The 9,663-nt window shown below is 41.9% G+C and overlaps 4 protein-coding genes across 5 annotated transcripts in view; 1 reads left to right on the plus strand and 3 right to left on the minus strand.

Annotated features, from left to right (window-relative positions):
* LOC104800069 (pentatricopeptide repeat-containing protein At3g24000, mitochondrial) overlaps positions 1 to 1,045 on the minus strand; it is a 2,538-nt gene extending 1,493 nt beyond the window's left edge. The window contains exon 1 of the mRNA XM_010522777.1: positions 1 to 1,045. Within this exon, the coding sequence (XP_010521079.1) occupies positions 1 to 717 (717 nt within the window). The 5' untranslated portion in view covers positions 718 to 1,045.
* Positions 1,046 to 1,196: 151 nt separating this feature from the next.
* On the minus strand, positions 1,197 to 2,162 carry LOC104800071 (leucine-rich repeat extensin-like protein 3). The gene has a single exon (XM_010522779.1). The coding sequence runs from the start codon at positions 2,054 to 2,056 to the stop codon at positions 1,364 to 1,366; it is 693 nt and encodes a 230-aa protein (XP_010521081.1). The 5' UTR covers positions 2,057 to 2,162; the 3' UTR covers positions 1,197 to 1,363.
* LOC104800070 (transcription termination factor MTEF1, chloroplastic) lies at positions 2,161 to 3,319 on the minus strand. The gene is made up of 2 exons (XM_010522778.1): positions 2,351 to 3,319; positions 2,161 to 2,250 (listed from the first exon to the last, which is right to left on the minus strand). Exon 1 carries the CDS (start codon positions 3,221 to 3,223, stop codon positions 2,387 to 2,389), a length of 837 nt encoding a protein of 278 aa, XP_010521080.1. The 5' UTR covers positions 3,224 to 3,319; the 3' UTR covers positions 2,161 to 2,250; positions 2,351 to 2,386.
* A 232-nt stretch (positions 3,320 to 3,551) lies between these two features.
* On the plus strand, positions 3,552 to 7,226 carry LOC104800072 (cytochrome c biogenesis protein CCS1, chloroplastic). Of its 2 annotated transcripts, none has more exons than XM_010522781.1 (8): positions 3,552 to 4,018; positions 4,278 to 4,497; positions 4,590 to 4,701; positions 5,221 to 5,493; positions 5,757 to 5,881; positions 6,071 to 6,227; positions 6,336 to 6,419; positions 6,839 to 7,226. In XM_010522781.1, exons 1-8 carry the CDS (start codon positions 3,634 to 3,636, stop codon positions 6,971 to 6,973), a joined length of 1,491 nt encoding a protein of 496 aa, XP_010521083.1. In that variant the 5' UTR covers positions 3,552 to 3,633; the 3' UTR covers positions 6,974 to 7,226. The 2 variants fall into 2 exon arrangements, with proteins under 2 accessions (XP_010521083.1, XP_010521082.1); XM_010522780.2 differs by having other exon boundaries at positions 3,554 to 4,018; positions 5,616 to 5,881.
* The last annotated feature ends 2,437 nt before the right edge of the window (positions 7,227 to 9,663 follow it).

Consider the following 9,663-nt stretch of genomic DNA (forward strand, 5'->3'; position numbering starts at 1 on the left):
CCTGCTCTCTAAGGTATCGAAGATCAATCGAGCATCATCCATGAGTCCATAGCGTGTGTACATGTCAAGAAGAGAGCTACCCACATAAACATTCGAATCAAAGCTGCTCTTGAGGCAGAAGCCATGGAGTTGGCGACCACACGAGTAGCCAGCCTCAGCCGCAGCTGCCTTGACAGTGCTGGACAAAGTAAACTCATTAGGACGGAAACCGAGTTTCAACATCCGGGAAAAGAGGAGGAGGGCGTCTTGGGGTTGTTCATGCTGAGAGTAACCGGAGATCAACGTGGTCCAAGAGACAGAATCTCTTTCGAGCATTTGGTCGAACACTTTGCGTGCTTCATCCAAGCTACTGCATTTGGCATACATGTTGAGGATCGTGTTGTGCATAATGAGGTCGTCACGGTACACGGAGATGAGGATATGGGCATGGACGATTCTCCCCTCTGAGATTCTCTTAGAATCGGTGCATTTCTTGAGCAACAAGTGGTATAGACTTCTGTCGACACGGTCGCCGAGGATGTCCAGAACATGAAGCCCGGTGCTGTTCTTCGCCGATGTTTGTTGGCTTCGGCGGAGAAGATCCTTGGATTGAATCACGAGAGATGCAAACTCATCATCTCTGGCTTCGCAAGCAGAGGAGGACAGAGGCCGAGAGAGAAGGCGAGAGAATTTCAAACGTGAGGATTTTAGAAATACAGATGTTGTTGTCGACGACATGTTCCCCTCCCTGTTCGGACAGAGAATTTTTTTCTCTCGAACACGTCTTAGAAAGTATCAACTGCACCAATAACCTTCCTTCACCGTCAACAATGGCGAATTCGGTTCTGGGTCTCTGATTTTGGGATTTTATAACAAACTTGCGTTGCTTATCCTTCACGGGTTTCTTCCTCTATATCCCAAGATCGTCCCTTTGGCGTTGATCTAAGTTCTCGAGATGCTCAAGCTGATGTCTTGGTCGGATTGGGTAAACGGGCTTCAAAGATGATGGCTTTCATTCTTATACTGGTCGTGTCTCTTATGCATTTCTTCCTCTGCACTCAATCTATCTAATGGGAGATATTTGCGGAGCTTGCTGAGAGCAATTTCCAGGCTCTAACCCTATCCATCACTACACTTGCTCCTTGTAATGAACATTGAAACAACAAGTATATAACAACGAGGGAAGAGAGATTCCTTCTGTAACAAATATGCAGCTCTTACAAAGACCACTGTGAAGGAGAACAGTTATCATTTTCTGGCATATGGAAGAGAAACAATTACCAAGTTTAAAAAAGCAGATAAAAGATACAACAAATCTTCATTATTAACCCGTTTGAAACGGGAGTGAATAAACAGTTTGATGGTACAACAGCCTTCCAGTATCTTAGGCCTTATGCTCAGTAAGGCGGTGATGATGATGGGTGGACTCTGATGGTTTCGATGAAGACATATCGATCAAATGGTCTGCAGTGGAATTCAGATGAGAAGCTTGTCCTAACTTCTCAGTCTTATGAATGTCTTCGCGGACATGAATGTCCTCTTCAAGCATCACCACTCTTGTCGGCTCCCTGTGAGGTCCAGGCACTATGGCTTCCTGAACTCTGACGTGTTCGTCAAACTCGGTGATCTCTGTCTTCTGAGATGCCTTCTTCTTCTGTTTCTTGACGCAGCAGAAGAGAGCGGCAGCCATGAAAGCAAGGAAGAAGAGGCCCCCCAGGGAGACAAAGACCACAATGATGACAGTATGGTGGTGAGCCGGCGTTGGAGGAGGAGGAGGAGGAGGAGGAAGAACATGAGGCGGTGGAGGCACATGGGGATGGGGAGGGGGTGACGAATGTGGATGAGGTGGCGGCGGTGGAGGAATGGCAGCAGGAGGAGGAGGAGGAGACGGGTGAAATGGATGGCCCGGAGGGGGCGGGGGTAAATTTGGAAGCGGAGGAACGGGCGGGGAGAGATGATGAGGCGGAGAGGGAGGCGGGGAAAAGTTTGGAAGCGGAGGAGCGGGCGGGGAGAGATGCTGAGGCGGAGATGGAGGTGGCTGGTGAAAGGGGAAGTAGTGAACAGGGAATGAAGCCATTGTTAGCAGATAGAGACCAGATTTTTTTTGATCGGGAGGTGAAGTGGTGAGATCTTGTCCCAGAGTTCCCAGCCTATTTGTAGCATTAGATATGAAGCCCTGTTGAAATATATGAATATGCTTCTAAGATACTACTTGCTTGAATCACATTCCAAGATTTGTTTTGATTGTACTCCAATCCACTTCTCTTGAATCTAAAAAAAAAACAGGAACGTTGTCTGCTTCACCTGAAAATTTCTACAGATTCATGGTATTCATCAATGGCTGAAACACAGAGAATATTATGTACCATACATTACAGACATCAGCTTGTGTGACCTTGAGCTCTTTTCATGGCTTCCATTTGGAGTAGAACTTCTGATCATTCCACATCAACATTCTGCTCAGTGAAACCCTAACATTCTTCTTCTTCAAAAGCCAATGCCTTGGCTTTATCCTCTTCTCCAAGCTAAACCCGAAGTACTGCGGAAACTTCTTCAGCTCCTCCATTTCTCTCTCCATGTCGTAAACCAGAAACTCAAACTTGGGTCGCAAGTTATCCTCCACATTGTACCCGAAAATGGCCGGCATCCTCGCGCAAACCCTAGCTGCCTCTTCACGATCAAACCCTATGCTCCTTAAAAACCTCACCTTGATCTTCAACTTGTCGACCCTCGTGTTCAGGACATGCGCGTTCATCTTGCTGGGTCTGTTCAGATTCTTCAACCCTAGCTCCTGAAGGTAACACATTGTTGGTCTCAAACAGTACTCCACATTGGAGAGGAGGATGTTCGGGAAATTTACGATTAAGCCCCTGGAATCGGCGGCGGAAGCTCCGAGCTCCGAGCTCAGGAATTCGAACACGGGCTCGATTCGGGAGGTTTCGAATGTCGGGGAGAAGAGATCGGGACAGAGAAACGCTAGTCGCGAGAATTCATTGTCGGAAATGCCCTTGGATCTGAGGAAGTTCACGGTCGAGAGGATCGCCGGAAGTGCCTCCGGAGGAAGGGCATTTTGGGGATCTCGAGAAATAACTCCGAGGGTCGATAGGTACCGGAGATTTTCCCGGTGAGAGGTGTGGAACTTGAGATACAGAGGTTTAGGTTTTGGGTTTGCAGAAGAAGAAGAAGAAGAAGAAGAAGACGAAAAAGAAGAGCAAAGAGGTTGAAGAAGACGAAGAGCATACATCGTTCTGGTTCATAGTGTTTCACCTTATCCCGGTTCGGTCTTATATCTGCAGCTGAACCAGGCAAAATGGTAGACCGGTTTGGTTTTATCGGTATCGGATTAAGATTCCGTTTCGTTTAAGAGAAAAAATTCAATATCGAATAAACCCGTTCCATTCGGTTTATGGTCAGCTGATTTGATTTTGCCATATTGGTTATGTTTGTTTTTCCAGCCCGTTTTAGTATTTTATTCGCTAAATGAACCGGAATTTTGGTTTTAAACCGGTTTCTAATTGAACCGGTTTTGTGTTAGATCTCGTTATCTTCAAAACACGAGATAACAGAACTGCCAACAATGTCCGTTCATGTCCCACATAAAACCCAGCAAACTGGAGGAAAATATCCGGGAAACGCTAAATTCTCGAATTCAATATGATACTAACCCTAAATCCCACGATTCCCTTTTCCCCAAAATCGTTTCCACGATCTACTCTTCGTCTCTGTTCTTCAAATTATTATGGAACGAAAATCGTCACTTGCAAGCTGAGGACGCCTCAGGATGGGATAGCGAAGGCGAAGAGTGGAAGCGGAGATATCACTAAGAAGATTCTTCTTTCGAATTCTGCGCCGCCGGTGACGGAGGACGTCGGAGAAAGCGGCGGAGATGGCGGTGGAGAGGAATCCGGCGATCGGCTTGTCAGGGGAGGTGGTAGTTTGGGGCTCTTGAAAAGGTTTCCGAGAAGGGTTTTATCCGTTTTGTCTAATTTGCCTTTGGCTATCACAGAAATGTTCTCCATTGCTGCTCTCATGGCTCTCGGTAAGTTTTTGGGCTTTCATTGTGTATAAAGCAGCTCATATACACTTATATACATTCGTCCATATTACGTACCGTATGCATTCATGTGGATTACATATATACGGAAATGATCATATTACAGGCAAGTTGGGGATTAAGCCTAGAGTTTTTTGGTTGCTGTCAATCTTATTAGAATGTTTATCTAATCAAACATGGTATTATAACAACGTGGGTCTTTCTTGACAGTTTAACCACTCCTTCTGGTGACGCTTCTCTGTAGGCACTGTAATCGAACAAGGCGAAACCCCTGATTTCTATTTCGAAAAGTATCCAGAGGATAGTCCTGTATTAGGGTTCTTCACTTGGAGATGGGTTCTCTCGCTTGGCTTGGATCATATGTATTCTTCTCCCATTTTTCTCGGCATGCTGGTTCTCTTAGCGGCTTCACTAATGGCCTGCACTTACACAACCCAGATACCTCTGGTTAAGGTGGCAAGGAGGTCGGGTTTTCTTCCCTTTTGCTTCTTTTTTCATTGTTTGTTTCGGTTTTTGGAGAACTCTATGGTGAGAAGATGGCAAAAAAGAATCGCAGATGGAGCTTTATGAAGTCGGATGAGGCAGTTAAAAAGCAGGATTTCTCAGATTCCCTTCCGAGGGCATCCATTCAAGACTTGGGCGTAATCCTCATGGGTTCTGGTTATGAGGTTAGGATCATCTATTCTCGCTTTTTCAGCTCTTTTTCTTGCATGTTTTTATACTATACGGTACCTTGTATATACACATGTTTATGTCTCGGGTGATCATGTGTGTATGTGTGTGTGTGTATATATATATATGCCTCTGGCTATCTCGATCCTTTGTGCATTCTCCTGATCTTGTTCCACTTCTGTATTAGTTATAAATTGTGATGGCAGAAAACGAGGTTGGAAACCAATAGGGACAAGGTTGCATTTCGCGAGTGAAAATCTAGAAACGTTCAGCTGAAGGTTTCAGTGTAGGAGTTAACCTGCTTCCTGAACTTTGAGCTTTTTCCATTGTTCCGTTTTACTAATTTCTTGGTTTTTTTGGTTCTGTAAAAAGCGGAATTAAGGATAACGCCCCCTAAATTGAATTCACAAAATCAAGATAACACTGAGGAGACTGTGATACATCCGTTCCGTTTTCTTTACAATACAGTCAATATCCTCTTCAATTCATGATCATTTCAATTTGTATTCGTGCAGGTGTTTATGAAAGGTCCTTCATTGTATGCATTTAGGGGCTTGGCTGGTAGATTTGCTCCTATTGGAGTACACTTGGCAATGATTCTGATTATGGTAGGGGGAACACTTAGTGCAACTGGAAGTTTTAGAGGCTCAGTGACAGTTCCTCAAGGACTAAACTTTGTCATGGGTGATGTCTTGGGCCCAACTGGATTTCTCTCAAATCCGACTGAAGCTTTCAATACCGAAGTTCATATCAACCGGTTCTCCATGGACTATTACGAAAGCGGAGAGGTAAGCTTCTTGTTCTTTTTCTTATAATTTGATTGTGTTTTCAACGTTATGGTATAATCAGCCGTTATGCATTTCAGCATGTCATGGCCATTTTCAGTTGGCTTCTTTTCCATTCGGTATAGGTCTCGCAGTTTCACACCGATCTTTCACTCCGTGATCTTAACGGTAAAGAAGTGATGAGAAAGACAATAAGCGTAAACGACCCCTTAAGATATGGCGGGATCACAATATACCAGACAGATTGGAGTTTCTCGGCCTTGCAGGTTTCAAAGGACGGTGAAGGACCATTCAACTTGCCTATGGCACCTATCAAGATCAACGGCGATAAAAAGTTGTTCGGGACCTTCTTACCAGTTGGTGAAACCGATTCTTCCAATGTCAAAGGAATGTAAGAATACTCTTCCTTGATGGAGAATCCCCTCTTTGGAGTTTTCCCGAGTTTTACAAACATTACGGTATTTGTGCAAAACTGCAACCTTTGTGGTTACTGCCAATATTTGTATTATCCCGAAAAGGGTATGTGAGATGGGACAAAAAGGTTAACTATCTTCATGAACTCTTAAACTTTTGTTTTCAGATCAATGCTAGCTCGGGATCTACAATCCATTGTCCTATACGATACAGAAGGGAAATTTTCCGGAGTAAGAAGACCAAACTCGAAGCTTCCCATTGAGATCGATGGTATGAAGATCGTTATTGAGGATGCAATCGGAAGCAGTGGTCTTGAGTTAAAGGTGAAAATTCTTTTTTGGCTTAAAAAGATCCTCGCTTTTTCTCAGGTAACGAAGAAACTCTGCTAAAACTGAACATTGAATGATTTCGTTCTGTATTTTATTTCCCAGACTGACCCCGGAGTCCCGTTTGTGTATGCTGGTTTTGGCGCTCTAATGCTCACAACTTGCATCAGTTACTTGTCTCATTCACAGGTAAGCAACCCTTTAGGCTTTTGAACTTCCATTTAAGTATTCATAGGTAGTAAAGTTTCTAGAACTATTTTTCGATATGAAGAACCCCCTTCTAAAAGATAGAAAGTAGCGAAAACTAGTTTATCGGCATAGAATGTTGATGAAAGAAGGAACTAGTTTCGAATTCGGTAGTTCATGTAGTTTTATTGGGACATTCTGGGTCGATATAGCTTGAGATCCTGGAGCTGGTTTTACCTCAAGAGTTTGGACATGGAATCTATGGTGTCTAATCCTCAGATTCATGTTTTTGTTTGTAGAACCAAACCCTTTTCGCTGTTTCGTTCGATCTTGTTTACGTTTTCAAACCTGCTGAATTATCTCTTTAATCGTGTTTTTTTTTTCCATGTTTCGTGTTTTTTTTTTTTTGAACCATGGTGAAGATATGGGCACTACAGAACGGAACAACAGTGACAGTTGGTGGAAGAACGAACCGAGCAAAGGCAGAATTCCCGGACGAGATGAATCGTTTGCTCGATCAAGTTCCCGAGCTGATCGAGCATTCTACGGATGGTTAGTTAAGATTAGAAGTTAGATCTCAAGGAAGCATTTTCAGACAAGAAACCAGGGAACAACATGGGCCTCCATCCGATGAACAACAAAGGCATCTCCTATTGGGTTTTATTTGGAGGCTAATATTATACACAAGAGTTGTATAAAGGAAGACATCATCAAGTAATGTATTGTCTCGTGTATCTATGCGCAATTTTTTTTCCATTTGTGATTATAACTTAGTGTTATTCTTTTGGAAAATAAAAATAAAAATTTCTATATGTAGTATTACTATAACTGTCATTCATTGTAAAGCAATCCCAAAGTTAGAATTTGGATTTTACAAAAAAAAATTCTTTTTAATACTAATTATTATTTATATAATTTCTATGTATATATATATATATATATATCATTTCCAAACAAAAAAACGTCTTCAAGTTTTTTACTTATACTAAAAAAAAAACTTCTACTTAAAATTTAGGAGCAGTTGACAGAATGTAATCAAACAAAAACGAATTTGCAAAATATCTCACAAAAAAACAATTTTTGCATACTATACTTTTTTTTTCTAAATAACCAAACTACCCTTTACAATATTTTTCTACGATTGAGTGATAATCTATCTTTTGAAAATCGGTAAGTTTTGCTATTTGATCTTTTTTTCTCCAATATTTTCTCTATCTCCTCTATTTCTTATATAGTTATCTAATCTATTCAAATACTCTTCTCATTGATTTTTTTCTATGATATTCTCATCATTTTTTTGCATACACATAAGGTGTTTGATGAAATGTTTGTACCAGAAAACTGCGGCAGATGACCTGCGATCTGTGAAAAATGACATGTGCTCTGCGTTAAATGACCTATGGTCTGGCAGATGACATGTGATATGCCGCAAAATGACCTGCGGTCTGCGGTATGTCACTTGGCCTACGACATGTCACTTGCGGCACCTGGCAGGTCACTTGCGGCACCTGTGACCTGCGACACTTGCAGCAGGTCATCTGTGGTACCAGCGGCACATACGGTCTGCGGCAGGTCATTTGGCCTATGATAGGTCACTTACGGCACCTGGTAGGTCAACTGTACCTGCTGACCTGCGGTTGGTTACACCTGGTAGGTCAACTGTACCTGCTGACCTACGGTATGTCGCACATGCGGACCTGCAGCGTGTCGCACCTACGACCTGCGACCTGCGGACCTGCAGACCTGCTGTCCTACGACCTGCGACCTGCGATTTGCGACCATGATTTCACTACGACCATATAACTACGACTATGACTAAATAATCGCGATCATTTGACTACGACTAGATAACTACGACTACGACCAGATAATTGCGATCGTGATTTTACTACGACCATATAAGTACGACTATGACCAGATAATTACAACTGTGATTTCACTACGACCATATAACTACGACTACGACCAGATAATTACGACTGTGATTTCACTACAACTATCTTTTAGAAATCGTAACGTTTTGTTATTTGATCTTATTTTTTCTCCAATATTTTCTCTATCTCCTCTATTTCTTATAGTTTATCTAATCTATTCAAATACTCTTCTAGTTGATTTCTTTTTATGTGATATTCTGATCATTTTTTTGTATGCACATAAAGTGTTTGATGAAATGTCTGTAAAAGAAAACTGTAGAAGATGACGTGCCGTCTATGAAAAATTACCTATGCTCTACGGTAAATGACCTATAGCCTGTGGCAGATGACCTACGACCTGCTAGATGACTCGTGGCCCGCGACAGGTCATCTTCAGCGCCTACTTGTTGATATTTTATTATAAATACTATATTATATATTGCGGAATATTTTATTCTGGATCAATCATCATGCATTCCACACAAAGAATTATTCTGGAATTTAGAAGATACCTGAATCCATGATAGCTTGACAAATGGCAGAGTGAGTAGAAACCCTTCTAGTCTAGAACGTAAGAAATATTTTTCTGACAACAAATGGGTGCTATCAGATTTCAATAGGTTTAGCCTAGGGACCACTACCACTATTTATAATAATAGGTTTGTGTAATTTCCAAATTCGCCCATAAAGAATTAGGAAATTACACTTCATGGTATCTGCATAATTATTTGATCCCTATACTTTTCTATATTTGCATATTCGACCATCCGTAATTAGTGGCCATAATCTTCTGTAATTATTCACATTAAACAGCAATTATACCATATATTGATTATGACATTAAAATCAAAATATAGCTGTTAGAGAATTTCTAACAATCTCTCGCTTGGTTGAATGTCTATAATCCCATAAATATGGATTTTCTTTAGTGAGCTCATAAATTGCTTGTTCTTTGTGAACACTGTTAGGGTTATCTACGGGTTCCTAGTATGCGATCATATCGATCTAGGGTTTGGTTTACTAGGTTTCATGCAGCGGAAGAAAGATCTAAACCTAGTCAAACGTCACACGCAACCAAACTCGCAAAACCCGAAAGATCGTGTATATCACCGAGGGAATCGTTACTTACCTCGTTCTCGATGAGACTTGAAGTTTATTTCGATCCGGGGCCTGTTCTAAATCACCTAGGACTTAAGTTACAGTCCCTCTACACGTATCCACACCGACGGGAAGGATTCCAAACGATTTGGAACGAATCTGCTAGGATTAGTGAAGAAAAAGGGTAACTCAAGAGACGAGATCCAATCCCGGGACAATAGAAATCGAAGAGAACA

Source organism: Tarenaya hassleriana, unplaced genomic scaffold, assembly GCF_000463585.1.
Source record: "Tarenaya hassleriana unplaced genomic scaffold, ASM46358v1 Cleome646, whole genome shotgun sequence".
Classification (NCBI taxonomy): domain Eukaryota; kingdom Viridiplantae; phylum Streptophyta; class Magnoliopsida; order Brassicales; family Cleomaceae; genus Tarenaya; species Tarenaya hassleriana.